At 45.8% G+C, this 15044-nt stretch overlaps 1 protein-coding gene across 1 annotated transcript in view; it reads left to right on the top strand.

The window, feature by feature from the left end:
• The first annotated feature begins 438 nt into the window (after positions 1-438).
• The window catches only part of EFCC1 (EF-hand and coiled-coil domain containing 1), an 84946-nt gene continuing 70340 nt past the window's right edge, over positions 439-15044 (top strand). The window contains exons 1-2 of the mRNA XM_043976794.1: positions 439-1533; positions 9819-10228. Of these exons, the coding sequence (XP_043832729.1) occupies positions 796-1533; positions 9819-10228 (1148 nt within the window). The 5' untranslated portion in view covers positions 439-795. The remainder of the gene's footprint in view (positions 1534-9818; positions 10229-15044) is intronic.

Below are 15044 nucleotides of genomic sequence, written 5' to 3' on the forward strand. Positions count from 1 at the left end.
GAGCAAGGGTTCGAAGGTGAATCCCTTTCCATAGACGCTGCCCCTTCCGAGAGAGACCCAGCTGTCCGAGACACAAAAGTCCTCGATGAACTTTCCTTAGAGAGTGTCCTGGGCAAACGCGGGGGAGTTCTCCCGGGAAAGTCTTCCTGCCTCGGGAGATGCGCACAATTGAGGGCCAAATCAAGAGGCGTACACAAATTACAAGGGCAAAACTTCAGTTGGCCCGCGCAAAGCCCTATCCCCACCTGTCCAGTGGCAGGAGGGGCCCGCTCTGAGGCCGGTCCCAGGGGGCCTGCCAGGCTGCGAGGGCGCGGAAGTTACGGGGAAAGGGGCCAAGGGGCGCAGCACAGCACGCCCCGCTGGAGGGCAGCTGGCCGCCCGAGACCTCGAGGACGCCGGGACGGGCCAGCTGGGGCTGGTGACCCAGAGAGCCGCAGGGACCTGGAGGAGAGGGCGACGGGAGGGGAGTGGGCGGGCAGCCCCTCCCTGGGATGACGTTCCTGCAGCCCTGGGGCTCCACGGCGGGTCTATCCGCTCTCTGCCTCCTTGTCCCTCCCCGCCGGGGCCGAAAGGACGGCGGCGCCTCCCGGAGTTTCCTGTCCCTCAGATTCTCTGGATCCAGTCTGCTGCCGGCCGGGCTGCAGCCGGGGGAGTTGGAGGCAGGCCCCCTCGCCACTTAGAGCGATGCCGGGCGGCAGAAGGGAGCCGGGTCGGAGTCCTGGGTAGCAGGAGAAGCAGGGAAGAGGGGAGGGAAGGGAAGGTCTGAAGAAGAGGCTCAGGGCGGCAGGAGAACCGATGGAGCCGGGGCCAGTGGACGCCTGGGACCCGTACCGCCGCCCGGCGCGCCGTACGCAGTGGCTGGTAAGCGCCCTGGCCCATCACTACCGTCTAGACCGAGGTGTGGAAAACGAAATCGTGGTGCTGGCCACTGGGCTGGACCAGTACCTGCAGGAGGTCTTCCACCACCTGGACTGCAAAGGGGACGGCCGCCTGCCCGGGGAGGACTTTCGCGTACTGTGCAGGGTGCTGGGGCTCCAGCCCGGGGCCGGCCTGGGCACTGAGGGGGGATGCAGCGAGGAAGAGGAGGACGAGGAGGAGCGCGCCGCGCTCTGGGACGACCTGGTCCCGGAACTCACCTTCCGCCAATTCCACGCCCGCCTCTGTGGCTACTTCAGCACCCGAGCCGGGGCACGGGAGGGGCCCGAGGGGAGCCGACTGCCGGTGGGGCCCGAGAGTGAGCACATCGAGACCCAGATCCGGCTGCGCAGCCCCCTGCGCCGGCGCCGGGAGCGGCCCGGGGCGTCTGCCGTCCCGGCGGCGTCCGGGCGCACCAGGAGCTCCCCTCCCGCCACAGGAGTCGCGGGCACGGGCTCCACGGGCTGCTCGCGGGAGTGCTACGAGGAGGTGGTGGCCCTGGAGCAGGCGGAGGACCGGGTGGCCAAGCTGGAGGAGGAGAACGCCAGCCTTCGGGAGCTGGTGGAGGACATGAGAGCTGCCCTCCAGAGCAGCGACGCGCGCTGCCTGGCACTGCAGGTGAGCGGGGCAGGCCCGAGGGGCACAGCGGGGCAGTGAGCCAGTGCAGTGCGTCCGGGTCCTGGCGACTCCTTCTAGCTAGTCCCCCGCTGCCAAGGGTTAGACTACCCCGAGGACTCTGGCATTGTTTATCTCTCGGGCATCAGAATCCTAGTGAGCTGGGGAAAATCACCCACCGGATTTAGGGACTGGTGGAACCTCGAACCTAAACCCAACCCTGACACTCAGTAGCTGTCAGGCCCAAGGCAAGTCCTTTAACTTCTCTGGGCTTCGGTTTCCTTGTCTAGAAAATGAGTATAATACAAGCTACCCCTGCCAGTCTCGTAGAGTTTGTGAGTGCCAGGGCATATGAAAGTGCTTTGAAAGCTCAATATAGTCATCTGAAGTCATCATTGTTATCAGCCAGGAAAATAGAGGTGGTGTGTTATAGTGAATAGTGATCTGCTTTTTGAGCAACCCCTCAAATACCTCCCCTGACACATTCTGGCAGCCTTTCACTGGGCAAGTCACCTCCTCTCTGCCCACAGTGCCTGGCATATACTGAGAGCTTAATAAATGGTTCCTTCCTTTCCGTGCCCCCAGGAAACTCTAAGACTATACATTTCCAATAAAGGTACCCTTCCTAGAGGGAGTTTTTGAGCGGCAGCTAAACCCAAACCTACAGCTCTGCAAATCCCGCATATTTGAACTTGATCGATAGTGCACACAGTCCCTCCAAGGATGCAGCTCTCAGCCCATCTCATTTTCTTTGTTTCCATTAGTATCCTCATTATGTCAAGAGAACTAGAAGAAGGTCTCTTTTCTCAGCTCCCAGAGTGGACCTGATTTCTGAAAGACATGGACACAAGAGTTGGAAAAGCTGGGGAGTCAAGGATGGGTTACCAGCTGCACCCTTGAAGGGGCACCCATATAGATGAGATCATAAATACATTAAAGTATTGGAATATATAATTAATAATTATATATATTTATATGTGAGTATGTTCTCTTTCGTTTGGGACATTTGCTTTGATGTTTACATCAACCTAACCATTCACTACTTGTCTTCCCATGCAAAAGATGATCAATATCCCCACCCCCACCTCTCCTAGACATAACTAGCCTAGGAGGAGCTGTCCTCTCTCTAAATGTTTCCTGATTTACACTTTGCCTAGAAATGGAGAATTAAGTATTTTGACTTTTCATCTTTGCTCCTGCTCCTGCACATGAGTAGTGTGAGCAGGAGCTCTGTACACCTGGAGATTGGCAATCAGAAGCATTAGTATGCTCAGAGAGCCAAGCAGCAAGAATTCACAAGGTAGGGCTTCTGCCAACTCTGAGGGCAGTGCTTGGCACCGGGTAGAGTCCTCTGCTGAGTTAAGAGAAAACTTTGATGAGATGGGAGTTTAAGTTCAAGTACAAAATAATTAAATGATGTCAACATGACCCAACTATTCATCCCTGCAGTGTGGATCTGGTGTTTCAGCCAGAGAATGGTTGGGGTCCTATGTCCAGATTTTTCGGCCAGGAACTGCTCCTTCTGAGGATTGCATTGTGCTGAAAGAAGAGGTCAGTGCTTCTAGCAGTGCTGAAATCCATGGAACTGGGATTTAATACAGTCAGAACTTCAGCCCAGGCCCACTACAGCTCCCTGGAAAAGTGGCTCATTAAATCTTTGTGATCAAAGCAAGCTAAGAACAAGTCGTTTGTTTCGTTGATCTTTGACCCCTCTTGTAGAATGCCAAAAGAGACCCTTAGAAGTCATCTAAACTAAACCTGTGGTTTTACAGATCAGGAAACTGAGGTCTAGACAGGAGAATAAAATATCTAACATTTGTATAGTGCTTTAAGATTTGCTGGGCTTTTTGAAGCGCTCTCATTGGAGGAGAGAGTGAAGTTGGTGACCCTGCACAGCCCTCCCTTACTTAAATCCAATTCACTGCAAGTCATGACATCACCTCGAAGTCGTGGTCCTCTCTTTTAGATCGAAGGACAAACAACATTGGAGTCCCTCAATAGCTCTGAGGGTGAGATAGCATAGGCATTATTATCTCTACTCTACACATGAGGAAACAGGCTCAAAGAAGTGAAGTGACATGCATGCTTCGGTCACATAGCTCTCTGGACATCAGAAGTAAGAGCGAACTCCAGGTCTTAATCTAGGACTAGCATTCTGTGGGAAATATCTTTCCCAACTCCAGTGGAACAGGGATGGCCGGCCATGCATTTGGAATTACGAACCCTACTGCTGGGGTTAATGGGCTGGTTTTTAAAACAATTGAAATGGATCAGGAGTTTTCTGAAATATATATATTCACACTTCTGAGATGGCAGATGATAGGCCATAGCAAATGAGCCACCTAACTATAAAATAACATCTTTTTAAAGATCCATTTGGGAAATATTTTTTTAGAAATACATAGGGTTCCCCCGCCACCCACCCTGCAGCTGACTGCCAGAAATTTAACTGAAGTCTCCAAGAAAGTACTTGTGGTTTTTAATGTCTTTTGTATGTTGGTTTGAAATCTGATCTAAGACAAACACCCCCCCCCCACTGAGTCCCCTTCCTGCTAGTAACTTATATGATGCTGCATTTATCCAGAGGCTCAACATGAAAACGTTTCTTTCCCTTGCCCCCAGTTCATGAGCTGAAGCTGGGGTGCTAGGCAATCCAAACTACACACTGCAACTCCCCCAGCGCTTAGCCTAGCACACCAGGAAACATTTGAGGAGTAACTGAATGAACCATGCTCTAGAGCCATTTATAAAGTCACTTAGTGATAGATACGTTTTGTTCTGTCACAACAGACACTTCCCACGAAACACCCAAACAGGCCCCTTTGCAAAATGTATTTGAACACAGACAAAAACAGTTTACGGATTGCGTACAGAAAACAGGGACCTGTTTTGACAGTATGGTACTAACATCGGCTGTTATTTCATCATTTTGTTGCCTTCCAATGCTGATTTCATTTATACTGTTTCTTCAGGCTTTTTGCCCCACCCCCATACAGAAGGAAGGTTTTAGATGATGATAAGAAGAGATCTTTTTAGAAAATATTACAAGACGTTTTCCTCACAATACAACCTCGAGATAGGTAGTACTAGTACTAATGTCTCCATGAGGAGACTGAAGCTAAGAGTGGATAAGTGAATTACCCAAGGTTATGCCGACTAAGAAGCAGCAGGCTTGGAAATTGAATACAGACCTTGCCAGGCTGTTTCTCTTTTGACCATACTGCATGATGCAGGGCCTCAAAGGTCAAACAACTGAACAATATGGATGGATTCCTATGGACACAGTATTTCTAGCAGAAGAGATCCTTAAAGATCATCTAATACAGTGGTTTACATTGAGTGGTCTTTGAACCTTTTGGGGACTTAATGGTCTAAAGGGTTGGAGCTAAAAATTCTTTAATGTCACCTTAAGTAGTAAATAATTATTAAAAAATATTATGGTTGTATATTAAATTACCCTGACGGCTCATAACACATCTTGTTGTTACTGTTGTTGAATGGGGTTTGAGTAACTTAAAAAAAAAACTAATGAGAACCTCTAATATAGTGTATTCACTCTTTCATTTTATATTTGAGGAAATTTAAACATAGAGAGGCCAATTGACATTGCCTAAAATTACCTGGGCAATAGATAGCAGAGGTATTATTCATATTTAGGTCCAATTCAGGATTTAGCAGGGATCAAGATAACTAGCTTCAAGTAGTTGATGGGCTATTAGAGAGAGGAGGGAATAGCTTGTTTGGCCCCAAGAGTCACATAAACAACAAATAGCAGGGCTAGAATTTGAACCCAGGTCCAAAGTGTCTCAGGGTGATCAATTAATCAAAAAGTATGTCATGGTAGGTACTATGCTAAATAGTGCAGGAGAGACAACAGAGCTGATCCCTGCCCTCAAGGAGTTTGCTTTTTATTTCATAGATATTAATTTTCTTTCCCTAATTAGAGAATAATTAAGTGTAAAAATTCATGCCACTTACTATGGAATTCTTTTTGAGTTCAGATTTGGGAGAGATTAGCAGGGGCTGAAATGATCAGGGAAGGCATATGGGAAGAAATTGACCTATACTTTGAAAGATGGGCAGAATTTCTATAAATGAGGGGAGAGCATTTCTGTTCTCACATCTTACTCCTGACCACATATTCTGCTATCCACTGACACAGTTCTCCTTGCTCTTCCTTGAACACAACACTTTCTTGAATATGAGAGTTTTCATTGGCTATCCTGCCCCCCATACCTGGAACTCTCCTTCAAAGCTCAGCTTTGCAAGAAGCCAGTCCTCCTCAATCTTCATACCTTCCCTCTGAGACTACCTCCAATTTACCCTGTATATGTCTTGTACATATGTAGTTGTTTGCATTTTGTCATCCTCATTAGATGCTGAGTTCCTTGATGCCTTTTGGTGCATCATCAGCTCCTAGCATAGTGACTGGCACATAATAGGTGCCTTATAAATGTTTATTGACTAACTGATATATGGGTATGTATTTATATTATATGAGTATATATACACATCTTTGAAATGTATGTATATGTATAAATTTATATATGTGTGTATAGTGGATATGTATCTAATCTCTATATGTCAGACAAGGTAGAAATTACCCAAGGAAAGAGACAGGGGTGAGAATAAGTATGATATTTCTAAGCAAAATAATTCTGACTTCTTTTTTAATTTTAATTTTAAAAATAAATATATCGGGGTAGCTAGGTGGCACAGTGGATAGAGCCCTGGATTCAAGAGGACCTGAGTTCAAATCTGGCCTCAGACTCTTGACACTTACTAACTGTGTGACCCTGGGTAAGTCACTTAACTCCAATTGCCTCACCAAAAAAAAAAATTTAAACTAAAAATAAATAGATATATCCTGCATAGCATTTTTCATGTTTATAACAATCTTCATCACGTAGTAAATACTTAATAAATACTTTTCCATTAATTCATTCCTTCACAGTAAAAAATGGGAGAGGTATCTCATAATCAGACAGTGTGGTAGGATGTCACTACAAAAAGGCTAGCGATATTTATCCTAGGATTCAACAGTTTAATGTTGATTCAGTGCCTGGTGTGGCATTGAGCTAAGTACTGGAGACAGAAAACAAAAAACAGCTTCTACCTTCAAGGAGTTTATATTCTGCAGTTACATTATGTAACAGTGAAAAGAAGTTGGGGTGGGTGCAGGAGGAGAGAGCCCAACACCTAGGGGGCTCTGGAAAGGCATCCTAAGCAGAGTCTTGGAGAGAGCCCATTCCAAGCCCAGAGGGTAGCCCATGCAAAGGAACTGACATGGGAGGCAGGAGACAAGATGGAATGCTAAATTGCAGGTCCCACCAAGTAGGGGAGTTTGACTGAAGTATATGAAGCATGAACATGAGTAGGCTGAAATAAAGCTGGAAAGATAGATTGGAACCTATGGACAGCTAGGTGGAGCCACAGTGCACAGAGTATTGGACCTGAAGTCAGGAAGACTCATCTTCCTGAGTTCAAATCCAGCCTCAGACACTTCCCAGCTGTGTGACCCTGGGCAAATCACTTAACCTTGTTTGCCTCCATTTCCTCATCTGTAAAACGACCTGGAGAAGGAAATGGAAAACCACTCTGGTATCTTTGCCAAGAAAACCCCAAATGGTATCACAAAGAGTCGGACATTACTGAACAACAAGGCTATAGCCTGACTATGAATACTTTAAATACCAGGGCAAGGAGGTTATATTTAATCTGAAGGCAATAGGAGCCATCACTGGAAAAATTTTATTAGAGTAGTAACATCAGAGCTCTGTGGTAGGAAGATTATTTTGCCTCCTGTGTGGAGGATGAGAAACACTGGAAGCTTGCCATTAGCGAGCCAGTTCTAAGCCTACTCTTCTCTCCTTGAGCCCCCTCCATCACCCTCTCTGCTTTCTCTCTCAGGAGAGGGTTTTGTTATCCATTTACTACTTACAGTAGTTCCAAGTAAGAGATAATAAGAGTCAGAACTAGGAGAGAAAGTATATATAGATTTATAGGTCTTCTGCATAGAGATTATAATTGAACCTCTAGGAGCTGATGAAATGGCCAAGAAAGAGGGAATGTAGAGGGAGAAGAAAAGATGACCCAGCCAGTCTTAAAGGATACCCACAGCTAAGGAACAGGAAATAGATACTTTTCTAGCAAAGGAGAGTCAGAAATAGACAGGTAGGAGAGACAGAGGAAAGCGGTCACAAATGCAGAGGGGGGAGAAAGCATCTGAGAGGAGAGGCTGATCAACAGTATCAAAAGCTGTAGTGGTCAGGAAGGATGAGGTCTGAGAAATAGTCCCTGATCTTAAGGATGGGACTAAACATCTTTTGGGACCTAAGAAAAGTGAGGGCAAAAACTAGGATGAGAGAGAAAGATAAGAAGAAAGAAAAAGGCAGGAAGGCAGGAAGGCAGGAAGGCAGGAAGGCAGGAAGGCAGGAAGGCAGGAAGGCAGGAAGGCAGGAAGGCAGGAAGGAAGGAAGGAAGGAAGGAAGGAAGGAAGGAAGGAAGGAAGGAAGGAAGGAAGGAAGGCAGGAAGGCACATAAAACACTGATTACTATGTTCTAGGCAGTGTTGGTGGTACAAACACATGCAAGTAAAACAATTTCTGCCCACAGGGAGCTTATATTTTAATGGAGGGAAAACACAGTAAAGGGGAGCTTGAAGGGAGGGGAAGATATAGGAGTGGCTACTAGTATGGAGATGACTGGGAGGGGTATGGAGATCTGGCTTCAGGAAAGTTAAGGCAAAATTTCACTGATCAGACCCAAAGAACAGAGGTAGAGTATGACTAGTGATGGTTGGAGTACACTTAGAATATTGAGAAGATGCTAGTAAGTATCATAAAAGCCTGTTTCAAGAAAAAAGAAGATGAATTTAGTTTGTATGTGGTCTTTTGAGTGTAACAAAATAGTTCTTTAGAGAAGTAAATGATGCTGCTAGACCCTTAACTAAGCAGGGTGACCAGGGCATTGTCCCAGGACATCAGAATTCAGAAGGTGCTGATAGAAACAACTGAGATTAGTACTTTGTTAGTAAAAATAATTAGTTAAGGGGGCAGCTAGGTGGCGCAGTGGATAAAGCACTGGCCCTGGATTTAGGAGTACCTGAGTTCAAATCCAGCCTCAGACACTTGACACTTACTAGCTGTGTGACCCTGGGCAAGTCACTTAACCCCCATTGCCCCGCAAAAATAATAATAATAATAATAATAATAATTAGTTAAAATAGGAAGTTACCAAATAAAACACTTTCTCCCCCCCACCCCCCCACCCCCGGCTATCCTCCCAAACCCACACTCCCCCTCCTCTCCCAGTCTCTACAGTAGAGAGACCTTGTAATGTCCCAGGGTCTCTGTGTCCTCGCCATGAAGTTGTCTTTCCCCACCCAAACGGAATTTGCCATAAAAAGTTATTCTATAAGGCATGTTTTTGTGCTGTCTGCTCTAACAACAACAAATATGGTTAAGTTATGGCTTTCTTGTTACCTTCACTTCTTGTGGATTAAAATGCCTTCACCCACTGGTTCAGTAAATTATCTCAGGTTTAGTCAAAGCAGCCATCCAAAAAGTGAGTATGTGTATTTCTTCTGAATCAAGCAGGTGCCTTGGACAGGGCACTTAGCCAACTGACCAGGAACTTAGCCAAGGAAAGAGCCCTGGCCTGGCAGTCAGAGAATCTGGTCTAAAGTGCTAGCACTGTCACATATTTGCTCTAGGAACTTGGGTCAGTTACTGAGCCGCACTGGGCCTCCATTTCCTCATCTGTAAAATCACAAAATGATCCACTTCTTGGAGAGTCAATACACTGTGGTGGAAATGGAAAGAGTGGTGGATTTGGAGGACCTGGGTTCAAAACCTACCTCTAGGGGCAGCTAGGTGGCGCAGTGGATAAGGCACCAGCCTTGGATTCAAGAGGACCTGAGTTCAAACCCAGCCTCAGACACTTACTAGCTGTGTGACCCTGGGCAAGTCACTTAACCCCAATTGCCTCACTAAAAACAAACAAACAAACAAAACCTACCTCTGCCACTACCTTTGGGCTAGTCACTTAACCTCGAGCAAAATGAGATGGTTGGACAAGATGAACCCATCTATCTCATAGAGTTGTTGGAAGGATCAGATGGAATGGTATCTGTAAAATGACATTGTCAATTGGAAAGTGCTAGACGGATGGCAAATTTTATTAAGTGAGAGGATGAAAATGCCACTGACACAGAGTAGGAGGGTGAGAGGAAATGTTAAAAACATGAAACCCAGAAGCTTTTTTTCTTCCTATCTCGACCCCTGCAGGTGGGACTCTGGAAGAGCCGTGCCAGTCACAAGCAAGATGGCGGCTGCCTTCCTGGGCCCAGGACACTGTCCAGCCACGGGGGTCCCCAGCCCACCAAAGGCCTGCAGAACATGCTAAAGGAAGTGGAGCTGATCCGGAGCTCCAGAGACGGTCAGATCGAAGAGGCGATTCAGGTCAATCAGGAATTGGCCAAGGAGCTGAGGCAGTGCCAGGAGGCCCTGGCAGCCTCTGAGGACTGCAACCGTCACCTCAAGAAGGAGCAGGCAGAAATGAGGAAGAAAGTGGAAGAGGCCAGGCAGGCGGTGCTGAGCGGCCTGGGGAAAGTGAGGGAGCTGGAAGCCCAAGCCACCCAAGTGCTGCATCTACAGATGTGCGTCCAGCAGTTGGAAATGGAGCTACAGTATTACAGGTACTGTCTGGGGATAAACTGGCAGCGCAGGCCTGCTGCTGAGGTCAATGGTACTTAGTCATTCAGCAGACTGATGGAGGGCCTGCTTTGTGCTAAGGACAGGGCTGGGTTCAGGGAATGCAAAGGTAGAGATGACTTAAAGCACTGCTCTCCACTCTGGTAGGAGGGAGACTTTTTAGTCAAGTACCTACCTCAGAGGCTTGTTGTCAGTATATGGAGTGTCCACCCAACCTGAAGTCTTATTGAAACCATGCTATCAGGGCTTGTCGGGAAGTAACCACTGTACTTCCTAGTCTGCAAGTCAACAAGCATTTGTTAGGTTCTTCCTATGTGCCAGACACTGTGCTAAGTGATAGGGACAAAAAGAAAGGCAAAAGCATGGCCCCTGACCTCAAAGAACTTACAATAGAATCCATTCATCCATCCTTCTAACTAGCTATCATTGATCTCTCTCTCTCTCTCTCTCTCTCTCTCTCTCTCTCTCTCTCTCTCTCTCTCTCTCCCCCTCTCATCTATCTGTCTATCCAACTATCCTATCTATCTAACTATCTGTCTATCTATCTATCTGTCTGTCTATCTATCTACCTATCCGTCCATCCATCCATCCATCCATCCATCCATCCATCTACGTATCTATCCAACTATCCATCTATCCATCCATCTATCTATCTATCTATCAATCATCTGTCCATCCAACTATCCTATTGTGATGTTTAAAATCTAATGTGGGGGCAGCTAGGTGGCACAGTGGATAGAGCACCGCCCCTGTAATCAGAAGGACCTGAGTTCAAATCTGGCCTCAGACACTTAACACTAGCTGTGTGACCTTGGGCAAGTCGCTTAACCCCAATTGCCTCACTAAAAAAAATAAAAATTAAATTAAAAAAAATCTAATGTGGGTCCTTACCTGCCCCCCCCCCATTTTTTGGGGGGAAACTAGCTAAGATTTACTGATAAATTCAGCAAGAGTTTAGGCTTTTAAGTATTTATTGAAGTGTATTAGAAGTTAGTGAAGAGGGGTAGCTAGGTAGCACAGTGGATAGAGCACCAGCCCTGGAGTCAGGAGAACCTGAGTTCAAATCCAGCCTCAGACACTTGAAACTTACTAGCTGTGTGACCCTGGGCAAGTCACTTAACCTCAATTGCCTCACCAAAAAAAAAGAAGAAGAAGAAGAAGTTAGTGAAGAGAGGGTAAGAACAGATCTCTTATAGAATGGAAAGCCCTAGCTTAGATCTATGTGGGATTGACAGAAAGAACACCTCACCTTTTCTCTGTCTACCACTAAACTGAAGTCCCCGAGACCGATTCAGCAAGTGAGCCTCACCTTCCTACTTCCTATCTCCCTCCCCAAAAGGGGAGGTCCTTCAAGCTGATTGGTTGAGGGTGGTCTGCTGTTGATGTTGTACTCCACAGCCTCTGAGAACAACACCCCACTCAGGGACAGCCAGGTGTGACCTCAATGTAATCAATTTTAAGTAGGTTCTCAGTCAGTCTTGCAGTCTCACCCAATTCAATCAATTCTAAATCAGTCTTCAGGTGGGGAACCCTGGGCGTCTGCCAGATCCCATTATTTTATCACACTATCCATCCATCCTTCTATCTACCTATCTATCCAACTATCTATCTATCCATCCATGTGTATTTGTATATATAGATACATATATGTTTATATATATGAAAGTTTTTATGTGTGGGTATGTGTGTACATATATATATATATATATATATATATGCACATGTGAAATGTATCTGTCCTGTTGCCCCACCCATGAGATTATAAACTCACTTTGAGTACAGCTTGTTTCATTCTTTGTCTTGTATCCCTAGCACCTGGCACATATAGATGCTTAACAAGTATTTGGTGACTGAAATAAAAAAGAAAAGACATATGCTTAACAAGCATTTATTCAGCATTGACTGTATGCCAGGCGCTGTGAAAAATGTTAGGGATAGAAAAAGGAAACAGTTCCTGCCCTCAGTCAAGTAAGGCTTCCTGGATGAAGTGATACCAGAGCTGAACTGTGAAGGACGTGAGGGACTCACAAATAGAGATGGGGGAGGAGTCATTTGGGGGACATCAGGACAGAGTGAGCAGAGACATAGAATGGGAGAGGACAGAATGAGAACAAAGGATGGAGAACAAGCCAACTGGCAGGAATTTAGAGTATACAAAAAAGTATTGTGAGGGGGAAACCTGGAGGATATTGGAACCAGACTGACACGATAGTAGAAATTTTAAATAAATAAATAAACAAATAAGGAAAGAAGTTGAATACTGTGCAATTATAATCAAATTTAGTCCTGAAGAAAGGAAAAAATGTACCTCCTCTTTCTTTCAGGGGGCTAATGGTGTAGAGTATTATATATACTATCAGACCTGGTTGACGTGTTCATGAGTTAATTAATTAACTAATTAGCTGTTGCCCCACCCCCTCTTTTTTATCCTTTGTTATAAAAGACAACTCTGTGGAGGGGAGAGTAGAGAGTTATATTTTGAAATAAAGGGGGAGGGGCAGCTAGATGGCACAGTGGATAGAGCACCAGCCCTGGAGTCAGGAGTACCTGAGTTCAAATCCAGCCTCAGACACTTAACACTTACTAGCTGTGTGACCCTGGGCAAGTCACTTAACCCCAATTGCCTCACTTAAGAAAGAAAGAAAGAAAGAAAGAAAGAAAGAAAGAAAGAAAGAAAGAAAGAAAGAAAGAAAGAAAGAAAGAAAGAAAGAAAGAAAGAAAGAAAGAAAGAAAGAAAGGAAGGAAGGAAGGAAGGAAGGAAGGAAGGAAGGAAGGAAGGTGGGAGGCAGCTAGGTGGCACAGTGGATAAAGCACAGGCCCTGGATTCAGGAGGACCTGAGTTCAAATCCAGCCTCAGACACTTGACACTTAGTAGCTGTGTGACCCTGGACAACTCACTTAACCCTCATTGCCCCACCCCCCAAAAAAGAAATAAAGGTGATGTAAAAATGAAAGTTATAAGAACTAAAATGCAAATACATTGTTTCAGAGCTGTCAGAAACCTCAGAAACATGAATATATCAATGTGTAACATATGCCCTGAGATATTACCCCAATTCACACTCACACTGATGGGTGGGTGTGTGGCTATTATGTCCCTTCTGGTCTCCAGGGGTACTCTTTTGGGGGGGGGCAGGGCAATGAGGATTAAGTGACTTGCCCAGGGTCACACAGCTTTCAAGTGTCAAGTATCTGAGGTGGAATTCGAACTCAGGTCCTCCTGAATACAGGGCCTGTGCTTTATCCACTGTGCCACCTAGCTGCCCCTCCAGGGGTACTCTTGAGGGATTAGGAATAGCTTTTTCTAGCGCTGCAACTCACGAGCCCTCACCAATGTGCTTCCCAACTGTCATCTGATAATCAATTTAGCCAGTCAGCCTTAAGTTGCTTTTATAAAGGGGTATTTATTAAGGGGATATAGTAAGAACAGTTGGTACAAAACATCATACAAACACACAAGTCCTGGATTCCACACTCTTCCACCAGTACATCCCGAATCCAGAGAAAGGTGGGTATAAGCTTAAAGAGCACATCTGGCCGCTGCTCGCTATAAGACCTCTTTCTCTCCATTGTATAGTGCTCAAGAAATTTCCCCTAGGCATAGTTTAGCTTCTTTGATGAATCTTCGTATGACCAATGGTGAATCTGCTTTCCTAAACTATATCCTGCTGATACTTTCTTAGTGTATGAGACTAGGATACTGATGGGAAATCCCAATCCTCCAGAATTTTTGAGTTCCTCTTTACACCACAAAGAGGCTAGGGAAGAAGATTTAGGCTGAGGTCAAAGCTAAGCCTTCGTCTTCCTCAGAGGTTTTCCTGGAACTGCTTTTTTTTTTTCTTCTGGAACTGCTCTTGTCCTAATCTCTAAAATAAGTCTAGTTCTCAGCTATCTCCATAGATCATTTTGTAGATGACTTTTAGGGCATAATCACGTTTCCTCAGCACATCCAAACTCATTCCTATTCAACTCCCATTTCTCTCAACGACTTTTCCCACTGAGTTTAAAGCCTATAATTGATTGGTTAAGATTTACCCTCGAGGGTCAGCTAGGTGGCGCAGTGGATAGAGCACTGGCCCTGGAGTCAGGAGGACCTGAGTTCAAATCCAGCTTCAGACACTTAACACTTACTGGCTGTGTGACCCTGGGCAAGTCACTTAACCCCAATTGCCTCACCAAAACAAAACAAATAAAGAAAGATAAGGAAAACCTCGGCTCAGAGAGATTAGGTGTCTTGCCCACAGTCACTTAGCTGGCTGTGGGGATTCAAACATCAGTCTATCAAACTTCCAGGCCTTTGTATTCCCAGTGCCTTGAGACAGTGCCTTGCATTTAGTTGGCATTTAATAAATGTTTACTGAATTCATCTGAAGAGTGACTCAGCATTTGGTGGGCATGTGGGGAGTGCACTGCTGATGGGTAGAGACTTATAGCAATTCTGTCCTTGTTTCTCCACCAGAAAAAAAGCATTTGGGCAGGGGCCAGTGAGCTAGGAAGAGGGATTAGCATTTATAGAGGGCCTGCTACATGCCAGGCACTGTGCTAAGCACTTTCCAAATGTTATCTCATTTGATCCTCACTATAATCCTGCACGATAGATACTGTTATTATCCCTATATTACAATTGAGGAAACTGAGGCAAACAGGTTAAGTGACTTGCCTAGAGTCACACAGCTTGTAAGTGTTTGAGGCCTTCCTGCCTCCAAGCCCAGCACTCTATACACTGAGCACTTAGCTGTCTAATTAGTCAGCAGACTTTGGGAAGCAGACAGCAGCCCTTTGAGTGTAGAGGAAGGGGTC

Source organism: Dromiciops gliroides, chromosome 1 (assembly GCF_019393635.1).
Source record: "Dromiciops gliroides isolate mDroGli1 chromosome 1, mDroGli1.pri, whole genome shotgun sequence".
Taxonomy (NCBI): domain Eukaryota; kingdom Metazoa; phylum Chordata; class Mammalia; order Microbiotheria; family Microbiotheriidae; genus Dromiciops; species Dromiciops gliroides.